At 39.9% G+C, this 22656-nt stretch overlaps 1 protein-coding gene across 6 annotated transcripts in view; it reads left to right on the top strand.

Moving 5' to 3' along the window:
- Positions 1–22656, top strand: part of Csmd1 (CUB and Sushi multiple domains 1) — a 1620113-nt gene that overhangs the window by 1522891 nt on the left and 74566 nt on the right. For all 6 annotated transcript variants that reach the window (XM_031339198.1, XM_031339200.1, XM_031339199.1 and 3 more), the window contains 3 exons: positions 3258–3446; positions 7095–7241; positions 9646–9834. In XM_031339198.1, coding sequence (XP_031195058.1) covers positions 3258–3446; positions 7095–7241; positions 9646–9834 — 525 coding nt within the window. The remainder of the gene's footprint in view (positions 1–3257; positions 3447–7094; positions 7242–9645; positions 9835–22656) is intronic.

The raw sequence follows: 22656 nt of genomic DNA, 5'->3' as shown, positions 1-22656 counted from the left end.
TTAAATTCCCACAACAGGCAGAAGGTATTATTTTTTATTTGTTGTTTTTCTAAGGTTCTCTTTATGTCACCCTGGCTCTCCTGGATCTCCTATGTACATCACGCTGGCTCTGTCTTCCTCTGTCTCTAGAGTGCTGGCATTAAAGATGTGCACCTCCATGTCCAACTAAGGAGTTAATTTTAATGACTAGGAAGCCTAGCTCAAGTTTCTAAGCCTAATTTATTTTGGCTGATAACCTGCAAGATATGTTAAGCAATGTACTGCATGGTTTTCAGCCTCACAACTAACTTTTCTTTAAAAAAAAAACTGAATGTGCCATGTGTCTGCCAAAAGGAGCTAGGTCCGGTTGCCAGCAAACCCCTTTACAAGGTATCTCTAATGATCCTTCTCTAAAGCAGAAGTCCCCTCAAATGTCTCTTGAGGTGCACATGGCTTTGAAGGTATCATCATTGCTGGAGAACTGAGAAGTTGAGCTTCAGGAAAGAGTTGAAACCTTCCTGCTATCTGGGTTGCCCCTGGCAACAGTTTATAGCAGCCTCCAGGAAGAAGGAGAAAGTTCCCAGGAAACAGCAGGGCACATAGGAAGAAACAAAAACATTTGAGCTCACTGGGAAACATGTTTAAATACAGTTTTAAAATAATATTTGTGCCTGAAAATAATAGTTTTAGGTGTTAAAGAAACCTGATAAACATGGCTCTGCTCATACTTTCATTTCACCTTCCCTACGAAGCAAAGAAGACCATTTTAAGAATAGAAGAAATGACTCTACTCGAGGCTGCTTCTGATTTGGATAGCTGCTCTGTGCCCTAGCCCTGGAGGTGACGATGGCTTTCCAGGTGGCATTCAGAAACTCATTGCAAAGTTTCCTAGTTCCAGATGGTCTGAAGTTCAGTGTCATTTAAAACTCTAGCTGCAGTGGTAAGCTATACAAGGTGGAAGGCTGGCTGAACGTTTCCCCAGTGAAACAGAGAGCAGAGCCTTCTTGGGAGCACCTGTCTATTGAGAACAGGAGAGTACGTAGCCAGGACATTTTCAGTTTCTATAATACCTCTGCCCATATGGCACCTTCTATTTAAGAAATCCATTTACATCTGCCACATCTCGCCTCACTCTGAGGGGTAGCTGTTTCAACCTGCTATTTATAGCAGAGACGGTATAAATGTTGGCTCTCATTGACACATGGAAGCAAGTCTGTGGGATCCCTGGAACTCTATTCTCAAGCCCACGCAGGTATACACAGGCATGAGATCCAACTTATGTGATGTGTTCTTTTTTAAAAATGGCAGCATGTCCAACTTGAAGTTGGTAAAGTAAATCTTGCAATGTGATGTCGCTGCTGAATGAATGGGTTTCCATTTTAGTGAGCAAATGACAAAATGTACAACAGAAGCTAAAGCTGTGGAGCAGTCTGTTGCCTACAATAAGGGAGGAAGACAGTGGGACTATTTCCAAAGCCAAACTTTCTCCAGAAAAGAAAAGAAATCACGGTTGAGTTTTATTGCAGGAACCTATTTATTGTCCCATAGGCAAGCATACGAGGCAAGGGTGCCTTCCTCTGCATACTTAGTACAGTTGCACATTATGGAGCATGCTCACTTTGAGGTCACAGTTTAAGAAGAAAGATGGAAGGCAGATAACTGAGCATGCTTGTCTCAAAGTCATAGAGTATGTGTGCAGAGGTTTAGCAAGAAGACATAGCTCTGTCGAGCATTCTGGGTTCCACATTACACTAAACAGAGTTTTCTCTAAGTTGCTCAGAAGAATAAAGCAGAGAGCTCACCGACCAAGCTGATTCTTTCAATTTTCTCAGATGGCATGTCGATGCAAGGGTTCCTCCATTTTATTTGCCTCTTTTCTCTCATTGTGAAGAAAAGGGGGAAAAAACGATAAAAATCAACTAATGGAATAAAGTGTATTTTGACTAATGACTCCAGGGAGATAAAAGTCTATCATGGCAGAGAGGCAGAACATCAGGAACAAGAAATGGAGAGATCACATCTTTTACAGCAGACACAAAGCAACAAAAGAAATGAGAAGTGGGGTGAGGCAATGTACTCTCAAAGCCCACCCCCAGTTGCATCAGTTGCATAGTTCCTCCAACGAGTTGTACCTGCTAAGGCTCTGCAAATAGCATCATCACTGTGGACCAAGGGTTTAGTTTCTGAACCTACAACAATATTTCTCATTGAAACCACTGTACCTGGAAGGTGCCAGGCCCATTTGGTGGCTAGCAATGTCATCACCATCACTGCCCGGGAATAGGACTTTTGACTGACGGCTGTCTATGACTTCAGTCTAGAATTATTTTCAGAGATATTAAGTAGTTTAATTTTAGGACCTTGATCTAAAACATATTTTAAATGGTTCTGTAATACATTTAATTTCTTACATTTTTGTCTAAAAGTCTACTGAGGTTTAAAGTATATTTCACCTATACTATACAAATGAATGGGCAATCTTCAAGACAATATTTAGGAATGACACATCTTACAAGCTTTTCCCACCTGTTTGAGAAGTATCTTATTTTGAAATGTATTTGTAAATAGCATACTATCAACTCATTAAATTGGGAAAACTCACCAAATGAGATGCACATCTTTGACAAAAACGATGGGGGAATTGGTTACAGATGTGCTAAAACTGTAAATAATGCTGGTGTGCCACTTTCTTTTTATATGCTATGGCTGATCAGTGTCCCTAGATCAAAATTGAAGGATAAGGAGGAAAAAAATCACAACTTGAAATATCTTGATGTTTCAATAAAAGAATTTTTACTTTAGAAATCATGAATCCTGCTGAAAACTGTAGCAAACAGTGCAGGTGTGTGTGGGAGTCTTAAACAAGGTTTCTCTGATTCGTTTCATACTGAATTAGTCACATGGTCACATCAAATATTTAGATTTTATTTATCCAAGTATAGCAAGGGTTGGAATAAAAATATTTTTTTTCTTATACAAAGAGCTACATTTTGTTTTATTGTATTAAAAATTGGCCTCCTGTCTTTCTTTTTGTACTGGGGTGGCTTAGGATGCTGTGACGAAATTCATGAAGTCTCCTGAGGTTGTTCCAGAGATTCAGTGGCCAGTGTTGTGTAAACCCAGTAGAAGGCACATACTGCTCGTTATGGCTCTATGGCTCTTGGAGGTGTCTGTGTCCTGTATTAAATGTAGTTAGAGCTCAATAGACTGCCTTCCATCCCATCAACATTGGATTCATTGTGTTAACGCAGATCTCTATCTATCTCTTTTCTCTTTAGCACAATGCCCAGCAAATGAAGTGCGAACAGAGTCTTCCGGGGTGATTCTCAGTCCGGGGTACCCAGGCAACTATTTTAACTCCCAGACATGTGCTTGGAGCATTAAAGTGGAGCCAAACTTTAACATTACGCTCTTTGTGGACACATTTCAAAGTGAAAAGCAATTTGACGCCCTGGAAGTGTTTGATGGTAAGCCTTTTCTGTGTGTGTCTCAGCATCCTGAGGATCATTAATGAAAATGCCATCGTAGTGTGTCAGTACCAAGAGGAGTCAAACTTGTTCCTACAACAACAGACATCTTCCCACAACGATAGCACCAATGAGTCATGATAAGGCTTGTGTTTTCTCAAATATCAGGTGGTCTTCCAACTACACTATTGTGTTGTTCATGGATTAGATTCTCTGTATGTTAAGTGCATGTGTGTGCATGTGCATATGTGTGTGTGTGTGTGTGTGTGTGTGCGTTTGTGTGTTACACAGATTTTTCAGGGTACCATAGGACAATTAAGTGTTCTTGAAGAATTTTAGTGCTCTAAATATCTATTTTACTTGAAATACATGAAATGAATAGCTCATAAGGATATAGTAGTGGTAAATGTTGCCTGTGTCTTTATAGAGCTGCTTTACATAGTAAAACCAAATGAATTTGGTGTCCAGTGGTGCTACTTTCAATACCAGTGATCTGGTTTTATACAGCTCTAAATGAGCACCTTAATGGTGCAGGGTGGGTGGCTGGATCATCAGATGAAATGGATCTAAGGCCTGTGTTTTCTTTGTATAGGAGATTCATCATGCCCAAGCAGTGTAGAGCCAAACCCAGTTATGTGTGGCCAAGATCAGAGAGTTTTCTCAGGGTTTTATGGATTTGTCAGATAATCCACAATGTATTCATTGATAAGGACTGCTTTAATTGATCTTGTGTGTTTCTGTGTGTTTCTTGTGTAAATCACTTATGCAGACTGACTCCTGGGAATCAATTTCTGAGGATGGTTATATTGGACATGAAACTCTAGTGTTATAGTATAGTAACAAACCAACAACATATGCAAAGAAAAGTGTAGTGCCACACAGGCTGCTGTATCTGTGTGTCTGTACACTTGTATAGGCATATATTCCTATTTGTATCATAATTAAGTATTAATACATGATTCTTGCAAGCTTAGGCCACTCTTCTATTTCATTTGAATTAGAATATAGAAGACAATACTTTTACACTTCTGGATTGCAGAAGCAAAGTCCTTACAAACAGATTTTCCCTAATTGCTTACATCCTGGTACTGTCTAAATCATGACCAGACCATGATCAAGATCAAAAGCTAGGGAGTAGACCAGAAGACAACACCAGCAGTTTCTGTCAGGTTAGCAGTGGCTCATGGCTTACATCACTTTATATACATGTAAATAAAAGGTCACAGTTCTATATTGAGAACTTCTGCAAGTGATGGCATTTTCTATTCACTTAAATACTGTGTCCATCTTATCTTGGCAGCATGGGTGCTATTCGCTATTTCATGAGCTAAGAAATAAGCTGAGCATACAAGCTGTTTGCACCATTTCCTCAGTGTATACTTTCTATAGCTCAAATGTGGATTCTCCTCACTTTCTTAATTGTCAGAACTCAATGAAAAACAGTGTCTCCAGTTGTGGGTGGCTGCTGAGCCCACATAACTGGCTATCCTGACAAACATACCTGCACCTCTGCTTCCTAAGGTATTGTTTATAGATGCTAGGTATGGGCACGCTTTCCAGAACATGCCTAAGCACTATGATCTAGACAGAGATCAGACAAGGAAGGGTAAGGGATTTGATGGGGTCTTAGCAACTCTTGAAAATTCACTCTTGTATTCTGCCAGTAAAAAGGACATTTCAAGTATGACAAGCTCAAGATAATTAATTTCCCAGTGGCATAGCATTTCAGAGGGTCGTGATCTTGTTTAAGAGCCATGAGAAGACCTCACACAGCCCATACTCTGCCGTCTTCCACATGAAGTAGGGTCATTCTTTTGAAGGGCATAGATAGGACATTTTGCAGTCAGCCTTTGGGGACCATCTTTCATAACAAGAAGAATCATTTCTATGGACCTCCATACAAACTTCCACATTTTTACTTCTTTTGTTTTTCCTCGTGTATCCTTGTGATTGCTATAACCAAGTCCTTGCTAATGTACACACAACACAGAATACTTTCTCAGACTTGAAGAATGAGAGTCTAGGACCAAACTGTAGGGAATCTGGGTCTCTAGGGCTCCTGTTGGCATGTAGGTGTGTCCTTTTCATGTCGTCATCATATGGTTGTTCTCTGTGTGTCAGTGTTCTGATCACTTCTTAAAGCACGCCTTTCACGGTGGAGTCCAGGCCCACCCCTGAAAACTCATTTCAAAAGAGCTCTCTCTATGTAGAGCACATGTCCAAGGACGGTCATTCTCTGAGTTACTGAAAGCAGGAATTTAATGCATGTTTGTGCAGAGTCCAGCAGAGCTTTGAACAGTTTTTATCTGTGGTAAGTCCCTGAAAGTGATTTCAGGGTAAGACGAAGTAAAGCTGTGATCTGTCAGTATTTTCCATGAATGGAATGGGGGGTCCCCTCCTCTTGCCCTGATAAGTTTAGATTATGAATAGTCACAGAAGGCTCATTCTCCCATTCTCTCACACATTTCCCCATGAGTGAACTTACGAGATATGGAAAAGCGAATAATGTTTTTAAGACAAGCAAATGCAGTTGCATCCACAATAGAAAGGCAGCAGAACCTAACTCCTGTTTCTAGAAACTGTTTTCTCTCCCAAGTGACATGAAGATGCAGTCACTGGGTGTTACACTGGACATTTAATAACTTTACTGTATAAACATTTTGAAAACTGTTAGAGCTACAGAATAAAGGTATATGTCAATGATAACTTTTAGATTATTTTCACATTTCCTGGACCCTGGCTTCTTTATAGACACACTGACATTCGTTCAGACTGTCTATTCACATAGGCCCCTCCTAGGTCCAATGGGGACACCTATAGCCCAAAGAGAGAGAAGTGGGTGGTTGTTATGAATGCTTCCATCATTTCTTCTTCCTCTCTGTTCTCATCCATCCATCTACTCCGCATCTCTCAGTCCATCTACTCTCCAGCAGCCCATCAGTCATCTCTCTGCACACACATTTCTGACTGTGAGTTACTATGGTACTAATCCACAGTGAGTACTTTCAGACATCCATATGTTACTTTTGGACTCTTCTATATAAATTTACATATGTACTTTATTAATTTTAGATGTTCTATAAATTTAATTTCTCCTCATGATATTTACAGCTCTTAAAGAAAGTTTTGGTCCAAAGTTTATCATGAGCAGTAATATTGAAATGTGTTTGCTATGTAAGTAACTTTGTGTACCTATGTGCTAGAGCTGATGAAATTAAAACTTCAATTTCACTATGTATCATCACGTTGTTCCCCAAAGTGATCGGCTTTATTATACACCAAGTGACATTGCAAGGAAGATTCTAGTTTTCCATATGTGTAGTATATTATACATTATAACAATAAAAGGATGTTCTCACGTTTAAATGTCATGGTTTCACTAATGTATTTCATTCATTTCCATAATATGTCACCAGTAACTTATGTGCCTGAGTTTCTTCTTCTTCCTCACATTGTTTCATTACCACACAACGTATTTGTTATTATTTTCATTTGAATATTTTTCTTGCTTTGAAAATATATAACTGTCTATTGTACATATGTATACATGTTTAAACATCAGCTAAGAATGATCTGCATTTTGTAGGTGCCCACATCTGAAAGTTTTGTTTTTCTGGTTTTTGGTTTTTTTGGTTTTTTTTTTTTTAGGTTCTTCTGGGCAAAGTCCTCTGTTAGTGATCTTAAGTGGGAACCACACGGAACAGTCCAATTTTACCAGCAGAAGTAATCATCTATACCTCCGCTGGTCTACAGACCATGCAACCAGCAAGAAAGGATTCAAGATTCGCTATGCAGGTGAGTAGGAGGGCCTGGACATCAACTGCAATGGCTTTCAGTGCCACATTCATCTTAACACTAGGTCTAGGCTGCAGTGACGTTAAAGGCCAACAAGAGGAACAGAGTGGAGTGAGAGCCCTAAACTAAAGAGAAAACTTGATTAATATGCTATAAGTTATTGATTAAAGAGTAAATATTAAAATTTTATACCATGGATAATAAAGACATTTGCCCCAAATTACAGTAATATAGCCAAAATTAGTATTAACACTGGGAACAAATGAGAGTTGATTATACTGCTATAAATGGTATAAACAATAATTACAGTTGTCCTTAGCTAGTCACTCTATCTATTGCATTCTATATATTTATCTTTACATATACCTATACTTTATATACTAGTCTATGTTTTATATAAATATTTACATTATAAATCTATATTTGGCATTCATATAGGTGTAGTTCTATATCAAGATCGGAGTTATTTCATCCTTTTTCCTTATTTACTTATCGTTGTCTGTAAGTTGATATCTGTATTAAATTAATTAAATCTCCCAGTACATCAATGCAATGTTAAGCCCTAGTACAGGCTTCAATGTAATCTGAACAGTGTTTCTCTTACCCCACGAAAGCATAAAGGGACTTAATTCCTGGGAGCAGTTCAATTATGAAGCACAGCCCTCTGAGATCCTCCCAAACCGTGGTATATGGAGTTATCTTGAAGATCTGTCTTCCTTGGAATGGTAGCAGCCAGCACATTAGATGCAAGGTCTTCACAAAGGGCTTTTTTACTCCCATTGGTGATGTATGTTTTCAGGACGGAGAACAGCCTTATGTGGCAAGTTGGGTGTTGGGGGCTGGAAGATTCTAGCCTTCTCTGGTTGAAAGAGATTAGAAAACATCACCACCAGCCAGGCTTTGGAACTTGTGGTGTTGAGACAACAATGCGGAGGGTTTTAAGACATTCTTTCCCTGAAAATATGGTTAGAAACATGCTCAGGTCTGTGCCATGGAACCTGAGCAGGGATTAGACTCTTAGCCTTGTTCTGAAGAATAGATGCTCAGACTTTTGAGCCTTTTTGAGTTTATTGCAATATGCAGAAGTGGTTAGTGCAGAGGAAGTTCACTGATGTGAAATATGTCAAAATCTTCAAACACTAATTTCTACCTCCTGAGGCATATTATTCTATGCAAGGGGCAACAGACTCCCTTTTTTAACCACACATCAGATGGGCAGCCATGAATTTTTGGTTTCTAATGGAGGTGTATCTGCATATGTCATATGTTCACGCATATACACACATGCATATGATCTGTGTAATATACCTACACACAGATTGTTTCCTTAAAATTCAGACTCTCTTGTCTTTTAGGAGTTCATCCAGAGATAAGCTAGTAGGCTTCACCCCATAACATATGGTCCACAAGACCATATCCTTCACATCTGCACATTGAATTTGCCTGGCATACATGCTGTGGATCATCCCAATATGAGCCTGGGCTTTGTGCTCTGTGACTGGGGAGAAGGTCATTCAGGAAAAGGAATGGGGACTTCCCAGCTCTGAACTCTCGTGTTGTTCTTTTTACTTATTGACAGGCAATCATAGGGTTTTGTAATATAAGAAAGCAGATTTGTAAAGACAAAATAATGGTGTTCCACTAAATAGATTAATAGGATGTAGGCCCTTTCAGCTATCCAAATATTGCCTTTGTTATGTGGAAGACGATGGCTTTGAAACTAACCTGTTTGGGCTAGAGAGACTGCTCGGTAATCAAGAGCACTTTCAGCACTCACAGGGGACACAGGTTTGGCTACCAGTTTTAATTAAATTTAAATTAATAAATAAAAACTGATAGCCATCTCTAAGTTTAAAAATGTCCCCTAGCAAAAGGGGATACTTGTTGCTAATATAAATTTTCTTTTATAATGTAATGGTCTGCATTTTCTGTGTTTGAGCAAAGAGTTTACTCAAATCTCATGTATTATAAAAAAAGAGTTTTATATCTGTGTGCAAGCACAGTCCATCAGACGACTAAAACTTCATGTTCTTGATTGCAAAAAAATGTTCAATGCCTGTTTTCTTTTTTAATTATTTAATTATTCCTTTCTTAAAATGTAGAGAATCTTGAGGTTACAAAGGTGGTACCCTGAGCAAGGCCATGTCACTTCTTACCTTGTCTTCATGAGTGGCAGCCTGAGGGTACCTTGTGGGGTGGGTACCCACTGTGAAGATCTGTCATGCTCTAGTGTTGAAACACAACAGGGGCCAGCGGTTCACAAGGAAACCCTGTAGGGCTCTTAGATGCTTACTTGAAAAGCCTGTACTTGCTGCTCATTTCCCAGCTTTTAAGCCCCTTTTGTTTGTCTGGTCTGTGTCCCAGATTGGTTTGTAACCCCCTTGTGTCTGTTTCCCTGTCCCAGCTCCTTATTGCAGCCTCACATCTACACTCAAGAATGGTGGAATTTTAAATAAAACTGCCGGGGCAGTGGGGAGCAAGGTACACTACTTCTGCAAGCCTGGATATCGAATGATTGGCCACAGCAATGCGACCTGCAGGCGGAACCCCGTGGGCGTGTACCAGTGGGACTCGGTGGCACCACTTTGCCAGGGTAAGAGATATCTTTCAGGAAACGCTGGTTGCTATTCTTTGTTCTGATTTTAATTCTTCTCCAGAAATGAGAGAGATTTTGCATGAGAGCTGAAGAGAAACAGAATATTCATGTAGTTGTTCCTTTGCTCTTTGATGTGACAAATACCCAAGGAAAAGCAGCTTAGGAGAGGAAATCTTGTTCCTGGGTGTGGTTCACCCCCTCCACACCTTCCTTGATCCCAGCAGGACAGTTTGATGGATCTAGGCTGTGAAGGTCAGAGGTCCAGGCTGATTGCTTATGTCCTTAAACAAAGATGCTGGGAGAAAGGAATGCTGATTCTAAACTATCTTTGCCCTTTCCTCTTTTGTTCAGTATTGGCTTTCAAGTCCTGAGAATGGGCCACTCAAATTCAGGGCGGGTCTTCCTCCCAAGTCAGTCCCCTCTGTTAATGCTCTTAACCACACACTCAGTGTCTGTCTCCTTGGGGTTGTAAATCCAGGCAAACAGACTGCAGAGACTTACCATTACAGTAGGTTTAAAATGGTACAGTTCAGATTCCCATTGATAACACAAACACTGCTAACATTTGCAGAAGGCTTCATGACTCTGCACTGTCTGGATTCAGAAAATGAGCAGGCAGTCCCTAGGCTGTGGCTACAGTTGTTCTGATTATAATGTGCTCTTCATCTTGAATCTTTAAAAAGGCATCACCCCATTAAGATTCAAAATAATTTTACCTGATCATTATTTCAAACATACCCTATCAAAAATACTCACTTCCTTGGCTTACATTAAAAACTTTTCCTTTGAACCACAATATTTTTTTTTCACTTTCTTTGGCTGTTTTAATCTAGGGCATATTAATGTTGACTTCAATATTTCCTTTTTTAATTTTATATATCAGATGCATAGAAACTAAATTTTCATGTAAAACATTTTAAGCAGGGTGGTGGTGGCGCACACCTTTAATCCCAGCATTTGGGAGGCAGAGGCAGGCAGATTTCTGAGTTCTGGGCCAGCCTGGTCTACAGAGTGAGTTCCAGAACAGCCAGGGCTATACAGAGAAACCCTGTCTCGAAAAAAAAAATTTAATATAGACTCAAGAGTTTGAAGTGGCAAATTTTTCATAGTTTTGTCTCACTGAAGTTTATATTCCCAAGAAACTCTCTCACCCTCTGAAAGTCAGCAATGAGTTATGAATGAATCTTAAAATCAGAAGTTTCATTTGCCTCTTACGTGACCTGTTCAATTTTCTACCACTGCTGGACAAGAGTGTATTGGACACAGATCATGTCTGTATGTCTTTAATCATATCACCGTTATCAGAACAGTACCCTGGTTTCTGTTTCCACTTTCAGAAGTCTTCGTTAATGTAAGATAAGGAGTACGGTGGCTCCCAGTAGCTTGTGCTACTAGGAGTGCTAAAAGTTTCCTCCAAAGGAGGTGACATGGACAAGAAGGCATGGTGCTTGTTTGCTCTCAGTGTTTTATGACTGTTGGTGCATAAAATGGCACTTGACAAATTTAAACAAAGTAACACATTTGTGTCTTTATAAGACAAGTATTTGGAATCACATAATTTCCTTTAAGAGGCCTCATTTAGTATCAGAATCTTTTGGTCTTTGTTGTTTTCATCAGCTTTGATTTAGTCCTGGTCTTAGCGAATCCATTATGTTGGCAGGAATGTTACTCAAATGAGGAGTCAGGTGAGACACGAGAAAGTCCCATTTCCTTGGAGGCAAGGGAATACCTGATGACCTTATATTTTTCCTGCTCTGTAAAATGGGAGTTTTCATAGTTGGCCGTCCAAATATTAAAAGACTTAAGAACTGAGGGAGACTATAACTTCTAATATAATGTGAAGCTAGCTAGTGCCATTGGGTCTGGATGGGGATTCACATGGCACTTGTTCCAGGCTCACTTGGGACTCGTGGCATCCCAAATGACAGGGCTAGGACACAGGCCTCCTCATCCATGATGGCTTGTCCTTACAAAGTAGCTCATATAGTCTCTGTCTTGACTGTCTGGGAAGAACAGAAGTGCCAGGCCAGATGTCGTCCATGGGTTTCTGAGAAGTGAGGGCTATTTTTCTCTCTTAGCTTGACCTTTTAAATGATTTCTCTCAGCCAAGCTGTCTTGGTTTTTTATCCTCTCTGATAAAGCCAGGCATATCTCCTGTCCTGCAGCCTTCATTTCCTGCCTCAGAGCAAGAAACGCTGGCAAGCAGCTGTTTTCTTATCAATACACTGATCTTCACCTTGAGAAGCAGCCCGTGCAGGAGCGGAGATTTCCTGCGCTATCTCAGAGATGCAGTTAAATGGGAGCATCACAGAGCACACGTTCAAGCTGCCCCCGTTCAACAGTACAGTGCCCACACAGCTGGTTATTTGAAAGCTGATGCTCAGAACCTTGGATGAGCTGGAGCTATGGTATAGGCTTGCCTCCCTTTGTTTTCGACTTGCACGTTGCTAGTGTTTCCAAGGGCAGCAAAGCAGGAAAACAAAAACAAACAAAAAAAACCATCTTGCCCATAAACTGCAAAATTAAGCTTTTGTTCTCAAAAATCAAATCTTTAAGACATAAACCACTATTATCTGTTGTCAGATCTTAGTTTATTCAAAGATAGACAGATTAGAAGAGCAAACCATCTCTGACTGAAGTGATTTCTCTTATTGGCAGATGACAGAGTTTGACCTTGAGAGTTTACTAATATGCTTGAACAGTTAATGACATCATCTCTTTTACAACTTATAACTTTGAGAACTCTATTAGCTCTAATTTGTTTAAAAATAACATTGCACATAAATATTTAGTGCACCCTGAAATTACCAGACCCAAAGTCTATATATATCTCAATGAACTTCTGTAGAGTTGGAAATAGATCACAGGATCTTAAAGGCTGTGGAGGCAGCTAAAGAGGCGAGCCGGTGAGAGCTGTGCTTTCTGAGGTTCTACTGATGCCGCTCTCTAACTGCATGAACATGAGTGCTTGTGGATGACACTAGCCAAGGAGCCCTCACTGTGAACATCGGAGGGTCCACTATCTCTATGACCTCAGTATCCCACACACTTCCAGAGCTGCCATCTTCCTGAAGGACCAGGCTCTGTGCCTTTAAAAAGTTAATAGCATAGCATAGCATCCTTTACAAAGCTGAAGACTTCAATCTGAAGCCCTGGAGTAACTAAATAATTGATTAATTAATTGGTTTATTTAGTAAGTCCTAACGTTATTTTACATATGGACCTAAATCACAGGGGTTAATTGTGACCCTGGCTTCAATTTCATATGCAAATTTACTTCTGTAATGCCCTTTTGTTCTGGGAGTAGCTTGATAGCTCTAGAGATGTAGGTTTATTTAGAAATTAATGGAAGTTTGAATGCAAAATTAAAATGATGACTGGGAGTTTTTGTGTGTGCTTCTCTCTCTTTACCTCTCTCTGTGCATGTACATATGTGTGTGTGTGTGTGTGTGTATGTGTGTGTGTATATGTGAAAATAGATTATAGGTAGTATGTGAGCCATGCTCAAAACTGCAGGCATTTTCATCAAAGCCCTATTTAACCCCAATTTCCAAATCCCAACAAGCAAAATGTAAAGTGAGGTCTAGCCATTGTCCTGGATGAGGATAGAACCAACCTCACTCATGTTGCAGGTCCGAACTAGTGGTTGTTCTAGGAGTCAGGTGTGTCACTCCCACGATTTACCGAGAGACGCTTTCCTGAGGGTGTGGACCTGCAAAGGTTCGTGCCTAAAGTCTGGCCTCGTGATCTAGAATTCCAGAACAGACACTCCCTCACCTGTTTTGTTTGAGATAGTAAATGAGATCGTTGACCTGAAGCCCTTCCCCAGCACCAGCTCCAAGTGGTTCCATTGAAAGAAGAAGGGTCATATGATGACAACACTGACGTAAAGTGTCCCTAGGCTTTCTGCGAGCACTTGCTGACTTGTCTAAAGTCAACACACTTAAGGACTTGAGTATGTGGCAACTTTCTCTTCCCCGTGGTAATAGACTGTGTGATCTGAATTCTTTCTGTGAGGAACCAGGCAGGAAACCACGCCAGGCATAGTCTCTCCTGTTGCATTTGTCTCCAATTTTTCCATCCATTTTTAGTGTGTGAGTTGAGAACGTGTCAGTTGGAGACTAATTCTGACTAATGACCTCAAGTCTGCCAACATTTGGAGTGATATTGAGTGGTCAAGTTCAAGCCATGCTTCAAAGTACAGTTCTATCACTCAGCAGGGTCCAAATCCTAGCTCAGGAATTTCCCCAAGGGGACATCATTTCCCTGTGTCTTGTGATAAATTAAATAATGTATTTTTCCCCTGCCCCTGCTTAGTGCAGACAAGTACGACAAATGGGGGTCATGATTGAGGTAATAGTGAGGGTGTGTGTGCAAAGTCATTTCTCATAAGATAGCTGGAGGAAGTGTATTGGGGAAGGTTTTTAATCACAAGAGAATTATGAGTTCCCCAGGTTGAAACTGGCCACAGAGATCAGCTCTGACCCTGGCATGAAAGAAAGTTCTATGGTGTATCAGCAGTGCTTGCCAGGGAAATATAAGCATGTTTTATAGAATAAATAAAATGGTATCAGGGTGAGTGGAAGGACTTGGCATTGGTCTTCCATTTCTGCAGCACGGGAAAGGGTGGGGAGTTGCACAGGCAGAGAGAAGAGTAGCACAGATCTTTTGATTTAGCATGCAACACTTTGATAATGATCACTTTGAACTCAATAAAAGACCAAGAGTGGAGTTGGTCAAAAGTTGAGTACAGCTTAGGCCACTGAATGACTGATGGGTTTTCATTAAAGGAACAATGTGACCTTTACTTACAAAACTGACAGTTTACAAATGCCAGGCCCTCTACAATCTGAATGGGAGGCAGTTCCACAGGTGACTGAGGGACAAGTCCTGTTTAGCAGCTAGGAATAAATAAATGTGGAGTGCTCAGGGAGCTGGCTTTGGAAGATTCCTAAAGGGGTGACAGTTGAATCATCCAGACAAGCGGGCTGTCTAGAGTTTACAGAGAACTGGATATGATGGAATCAGGACAAACCATGCTACCAGACATCTCCACAGGAGCCAGTGGCCATCAATCTGCTGATTTCCTTCTGAGGAAATGGGTGTGGTCCGTAATGCCAATGATGGCTTTTTCCATGTGGTTTCTAACACATGGAGTCCAGTTGGGAGGAATCAGCCTGAAAGCAGGCCTGGCCCACAGGACCCTAGGATTTAGGTTTAGCCCTAGATATCTTGATGACTGGAGGTTCCAACTGACCTGTGGCATCAAGACTCAAACTACACTTCTCAAAAGAAGATATGTGGTCTAGAACCTTAGCAAGATAAATAGATAAAGGCCACCTGATTTTTTTTGTATTTTTCATAGTTTAATGTATTTTAATAGCAAACTTACAGGAACAGAAAATAGGTAATAACAACATACATACTTCCATGCAGAACAACACAGTTTTTAAAAGTGCAGTGACTGGCTGAATGATGAAAAGTACCAATAGAAATTTACATATTTTTTTAAGAAATATAAATGCTAGCATTGTCCAGAAAGATCTCACAGGTCCATTTATAATCATTATAAAGTTGTACTACTGAGACATGCTCCCCGAGACATTTTGACTTGTGTTAATGCTTGCACTCCACATTTATATTAAAAATTCACACATGAAAATGTAAACCTGCCAACACCTGACTCATGGCCCCACTTTTACACTCAATATCACAGGCTTTGTTAACTTTTGACCCCCTCAAGGAAAATATCCAACATTCAGGATAACAAGAGGAAGAGGAAAAATATGATTTATTTTTCTTTTGAGAATGTTTCCTATGTTTGTATGTATGTATGTGTGTATGTATGTATGTATGTGCTATGTATGTAGTGAGTTAGTGGAACACTTTCTGGCATAATATCACACATTTGACTTTCCTAGCACATGGGCTGGTATTGTCCAGCTGCCTTCTGGATCTGTGTTGAAGTCCTGAGCAACTTATCATACCCAAGATGGGAACCAGAGTCTGGTAGCAGAAGTTTGGTGGGATTCTGATAGTGTCTAGTTTCATAAGTGCTCCAGTACCAGCCAATCACATTGAGGGTTCCTCTCCCTCCAGTGGAGCATGAACTTTTAGGAGCAGCTTTGTTAGCCAATTATTTCTGATTGCTTTGCTAGGAGTTGATTGTAGGCTATCTGTTTTATGTGAGCAACAATATAGAGCTCTCTTCCCTTTCAGGTAGAGCTGAGAGACTGAGAGGAAGAGAAGGCCTGAGAGATTGGCTTTATTGCTGTTGCTTTTCAGGGTGTTAACTACACCGCTGTGCTGCTTAGATTTTTAGATGTTTGTTTAGATGTTGTCTTTTTTTTTCCCAAGTGAGTTTGATAATAATTTCAATGTTTGTATTTTGACTAGAATGAGCATGGGGTGGCAACCATTATTTAATAAAGTTTTCTAAGAACAAGCAACAACAGAAGAAATAAAAAACAAATAGCTGATGTAAAAATTGCTCATATACTCATACATAAATACAGAGAAGAGGGTATTAATTCAGAGATCCAGACTGACTGCTAAACCAACACACACAATGACTGGTAAAGAGTTGTATGAAACCAAGAGTTACATGGACAGGAGAATTTAGAAAGGGCACATGGGAAAATTGCATTAAATCAAAGCACGCTCTTCATAAACTGAAGTAGGAAATTTACATCTCAGAGATACAGATCTTAATTAACCTAAACATTAACGAGGGCTGAAGTCACTGCCCAGGGAAATGATCAAAATATGAAGCTTGCTATCCAGAGGAAGGGTTAGATTTTCCCATGTTATAAGACTTAAATAGCAGAGAGGATGAAGCTACTACCAATGTAATTTTTAAATTAATGAATGAAAATCAGAAAGCTATACTTTATAAAAAGGCAGTAAAGTTAAGAAACTCTTCAGCAAGTAGCATCAGGTCTCCATACCAAGTTTTTGGCTCAGGTTTGTACAGAGAATATACACTCCATCTTAGCACAAAGGCTGAGAAGCAATGTGTAGGGAGAATTCACTGTTAGGGAATGTGGCACTTATCTTGAATCCCAAGAAGAAGATCACGGGAAGGGAGGGGGCAAACTATTTGACTATCTTGCGTATGACATGGAAGAGCTGTGCTATAGATGAAGGAGCAAAAGTTCAGCATTAGGCATATGGGATTAAAGTTGCCTTGACTCCACAGACGCTTGCATTAGGATAGATACACACTCAATGTTTGAGTGTGCCCCCCACCTAAGCTTGCATTAGGATAGATACACACTCAATGATTGAGTGTGCCCTCCACCTAAGCTTGCATTAGGATAGATACACACTCAATGTTTGAGTGTGCCTTCCACCTAAGCTTGCATTAGGATAGATACACACTCAATGTTTGAGTGTGCCCCCCACCTAAGCTTGCATTAGGATAGATACACACTCAATGTTTGAGTGTGCCCTCCACCTAAGCTTGCATTAGGATAGATACACACTCAATGTTTGAGTGTGCCCTCCACCTAAGCTTGCATTAGGATAGATACACACTCAATGTGTTTTGAGTGTGCCCTCCACCCAAGCTTGCATTAGGATATATACACACTCAATGATTGAGTGTGCCCTCCACCTAAGCTTGCATTAGGATAGATACACACTCAATGATTGAGTGTGCCCTCCACCTAAGCTTGCATTAGGATATATACATACTCAATGTGTTTTGAGTGTGCCCTGTAAAAAGAAGGTGATTGTAAGGACTTGCTTGTAGTGTCTCACACCACTGTGCTTACTGAAAAAACAGAAAGAATACACACTTAAATAATAGGACCTGTTACAAAATAGTCATGTTAATATTTTCTAATTATGGGCTGGAGAGCTAAGTCAGTGGTTAAGAGCACTGGCTGCTCTTGCAGAGGATATGGATTTGACTCCTGACAGCCACATGGCAGCTCACCATCTTCTGTAACTCCAGTTCCAAAGGATTCCAGATTCTCTTCTGGGCTCTATAGGCACTGCTTGTATGTGGTGCACATGCATATAGTAGGCACAGGCACACACATACACACACACATACACACACACACACACACACGCACACACGCACTCACTCACACACGTGCATGCACACACACAAAGTAAACCTTGAAAAATATTTAATATTTAAAAAATATGTGTATGATTGTAAATATTATAGCTAATTATTGATATAAAATTTTATTATTTAATTTATTTATTTTTTCACATTCTTGTACATAAAAATAATATTAGCATTGCTTAGGTACATATGGCACGTATTTATTTGAACAAACACAATGTTCCTGTGGCTAATTCACTAAGGAATATCACTCTCTCATGCCCTGCCTATACCTTCTCTAGGAGTGTTGATGAGCACAGACTTACTCAGGTCTTATACAGTGACATTTGTAAAGAGATATGATGTAACGAATGGATAACATTAACCACAATTATATTACATTATTATGGAGAGAAAACTGCCCTACCTTGCTTTATTCTTTCACACTCTCAAATAGCTGTTAAACTATGTCAACTGGCAATAAAGACCAATCTGTCTTTGTCCCTCTGTCTCCTCACTTACAAAACATGGATTCTCTCTGTGGCCTCTGCCACTTCCTATAGCTTAAATCAAGACTGACTATAAAGGAAGGTGGGGGTGGTCATCCTGAGACAAGTACACATGCTTTGAGGACACTGGGGTTAGATGGGGTAAGCATGGGAAGATGTGTGGGTATGACAGAAATTTGAATAGGGTAGTAGCATGAGAGGAAGGGAGAGGAAGTTTTGAAAACCTCCTTCTATGTTCACACATAGTCAAGGGCTTTGCCATGGACACAGATGGAAAATGAACTGTGACTATTATTCTAAATGTCCCTTTCAAAGATAGATGGAGGCTGTCATAGCATAGGCCGTCAGTGATCTTTGTACTCTGGGCCAGGTTCTGGGTTTTCAATGGAAACACAGAAAACAAGAAAGAAGAGGCTAGATGTTGGACAGGCCAGGGAACATTCTAGATTTATGTATCATTTCGTTCCTCCCTATTAGTAACTTAATTATACCTTTAACAACACCTCACCAATAACACCTGCTGAAGTTGATCATAAAATTAAAAAGCCATCACTTCAATGAACTTTTAGAATCTAGTCCTTTATTCCAAAGATGTGGGGCTAGAAGCCTCCCATTGGATAAATGAACTAAAATGAGGCTTTCCAATTATTTGTGAAGTTGGAGATTCTGTTCTGCATAGTTTCCACTATTGTGAAGTGTTTGGAATTTGCAGTCTCAACTGGGACCTTGATGAACAGATTCCAGTCTGTACAATGTATGTTGGCCTTAAAAAAAAAATAGTGTCTGTCAGAGAGAGGCTGAAGGATGCTTTACTGTTAGACTCTTGAGTGTTTCTACTGGAATTTTTTCAGAAACTAGGTCAAAAAAATACAAAAGACTCACAACTCAACTAGTCAAGAGTCAGGGTGTCTCCAGAGACCGTGGGAGGACATCTCCCTCCAGCTCCCTCCAGAGTGGGTTTGCACAGGCTATGTGGTGTGCCCCAACTACCTACGTACATGCTCAGCAGTGTCATCTCAGGTTCTCTGACTGAAGCAAAGTTCAAGGGAAACTAAAATCTAGGATTCTGAAAGACCTGTTCAGTTGAAAATACTTTGTCTATGTAAACTGAGCATTCATGTTCAGATGAATATACTTTGTCCATTTTAAGAGAACCTGCAGCCATCAGACTGGAATGGAAGGCAGCTATCCTCAGCCCATAATCCATTGAATCATCCATCAACAATTATAGAATTTGAAGGCCCACATATAGCTTTTTTTTTTTTCATTTAAACCATGGAATGATGATTTTGCACCACTCGGTTTCTTCACTTAGTGAGTGATTACAAGAGACTCTCTGGGGCAGGTGTCCAATGCCTTTGAAGTTATGGAAACCATCTTCCATCCATTGTCCATCTATCATGAGACCTGAGTGTCAAATTGTATCACTCTGTCATTTCTCTGTCATCAATAAGTATGACTTTCCAAATTTGTCATTATATTTTAATTCAGTTGTAGGTTTCTTCATAAGAACTTTTGAAGGTATCTATCTTCCAGTCTATCCTCTACCTTCTTATCCATATGTTTATTCATTGCCCATCCATTCATTCACTCACCCAGCCACTATCCCCATCTACTTATGTGTCAATGCTGTCTACTGGTTACTTATCACTTATTCCCTCATCTGTAACCATCTAATTATCCCTGTAGCTATTGTCCTCTATCTATCTAATCTATCGTCTATCTATCTATCCATCTATCTTATCTATCAATCATTTATTATCATTTCTTTATTCATGTAATTGTCCCCTGTCTGTCTGTCTATCTATCTATCTATCTATCTATCTATCTATCTGTCTGTCTATCTATCTGTCATCTTTCTATCTATTTTTCCAACTACTTAACTATCACCTCTCCATCACTATACTCACATGTAGCTACAATTTTCTCCCTCTACTCTGTTGCTGTTGTTTTCTGCTAGACAACTCCTGCTTTGGTTTATAAACTAAAACAGCCCAATATCATGTCCTCCCCCAACATCTGAGGAATATTCTTCTGACCTGACAACATTTACTATCATCTTCCCACTGGGCAGCAGCTGACCAGACTCGTTGGAGAACCAAACAATGCTGCAGCCTTCAGACATAATTTCAGTAGAAACAGAGAAGACTCTGAACTTTATTTGTCTGGAAGCTTCTTCCCCCAGGAGCAAGAAAAACACAATGCAGACTTTTGTCCTTTATTCTGAAAGTCAGCTGGTCTGCTTCTTATACCCACTCACTGAGTTCCTAAGTTACTGGCTTAAACTCACTCTGCATTTTCAAGGACTGATAACTCTAATTCCTAAAAGAATCAGTAAAGCTTTTTTTTTGGGGGGGGGGGGATGTATGATTTGCGGAAAAGTATGATTTGCTAGCAACAACTATTAGGAAATAGAGTATAGGAGCACTCCTCTCTGCACAAGTCTTCCTCTGTTGTCCTGTCAATCACAAGAGCCTTTCAAATTTAGGAGTCATGCTTATGTTCACATTATTGGCCCTAATCTTTATTTTATTAAAATGCAGACAAATATCCAGGCCAGCAATTTTGAGAATTTATTATTTCCTTCAAAGATAATTATCCTAAAATGATATTCAGTGGGGCTAGAGAGATAGCTTAGCCGTTAAGAGCATCTAGAGTTAAGTGGCTCTTCCAGAGGACTCCAGTTCAATCCATGCACCTACATGGTGGCTTAGGACTCTCTAAACTCTAGTTATTTTAGATCTGATGCCCTCTTCTGGCTTCCTCAGGTACCAGGGACACACATGGTATGTAAGAATATGTGTAGGCAGAGCTCACATACATGTAAGAGAAAAACAAAAGAAGACTGTATTCATTAGCTTGAATGCTCCATGCTGAGTCACAATTTCACTTGTCAATAAAAAGGGAATTGGCACTGTTCCATGTCTGACTCCTATTAGCCTGCTCATGTACCTGTATTGGAAAAACACTGTGCGGTTTTGTCATAGTAAAATCCCAGGGTAGAAACATCCAGATTAATGCTACTAAATCCACCTATAATCCCATGTAATCATCACCAGGGTCTCACCCCAGCATGCTTTCTTCATGCAAAAATTTTGTCCCACTAAAGGACAATACCCAGCCTCCAGCTCAGCCCTGGAAATTAAAATTCTTCCCTGTTCCTAACATTCTACTCCAATCCCTTGTGTTAGTGGAATGAACAGGTTTTTTCTTTTGGTGCTGTCTTTATCACTCACCACAGTGCCCCCAGGATCATCTCTGTTGTGTTATGTCTTATAATACCTTCCTTCTGGAAGTTTAATATTATGTATATGTCAATGACATTTTGCTATGAATGTATCCATTAGTACAGAAATGAGAAGCTTCTACATTCTAGTGACTGAACAATGTTACTGAGAATATGAGTGAACAGTTATATCTCGTAGATGCTATATTTGGGCACAAGCTCAGAACTAGAATTGTTGGGTAACACGAAGTTTCCATTCCTAGGTGTTTAAAAAAAAGCAGCACTTTTAGATAGAGCTCAGGTGGTTGGGTGTAGTGGCAGATGCCTATGCCCTCTGAGCCATCCTGCTGGGCTACATTTTTCAGTTTTGAGTGTCCACAAGGCTGTTTCTAAGAGTGGCTATGATAGCTCATTACCACCAGGAGGTCTGTCTGTCCACTGCCATCTTTAGTTACACTTGCTAGTTTTTAGCTTCTAATACAGTTTTTATTGTTCTTATTTTTGGGAAGGCCAGAGAAGAATAGCTTCAGAGACCAGGGCTAGCAGGGGCAATGTCTGGGTGATCAGTATTGCAGAATGTGAGCCTCTCAACACCTCATGGTGACCACCTACCAGCACCATGCATGTGCCCTCTATATGACTTATTTCTGATTATAGAACATGAAGATCTGGGGAACAGCTCCTGAGATATTGGTTTCAGAGCTTAAACTAAGTGTTCACTTGTGTCTTAAATTTCTCTGGTTATGTTTCTTTAGAAGCTTGCTTTTTATGCATTAAAACTTTGCTATACATTCCTAAGAAATAACTGTTACTTTGCAACTTTGTTACCTATACTGTGGCTTGTACAAGTAGGTGGGTGATGGAGTTCTACTTTCCAGCTGTGTTACATCTGTTTCATGTTAGTTGGTCTACCTTTGTAAATATCCTAGAGACTCTGAGAAAAGAATCTTTCTAACCAGCTACTTTTTTTTTTTAGATATTTTCTTTATTTACATGTAAATTTCTCCATTCCCAGTTTCCCCTCC

Source organism: Mastomys coucha, unplaced genomic scaffold (assembly GCF_008632895.1).
Source record: "Mastomys coucha isolate ucsf_1 unplaced genomic scaffold, UCSF_Mcou_1 pScaffold22, whole genome shotgun sequence".
Lineage (NCBI taxonomy): Eukaryota > Metazoa > Chordata > Mammalia > Rodentia > Muridae > Mastomys > Mastomys coucha.
Note: the sequence above shows the minus strand (reverse complement) of the source record. Positions and strands in the feature narration are given on the sequence as shown.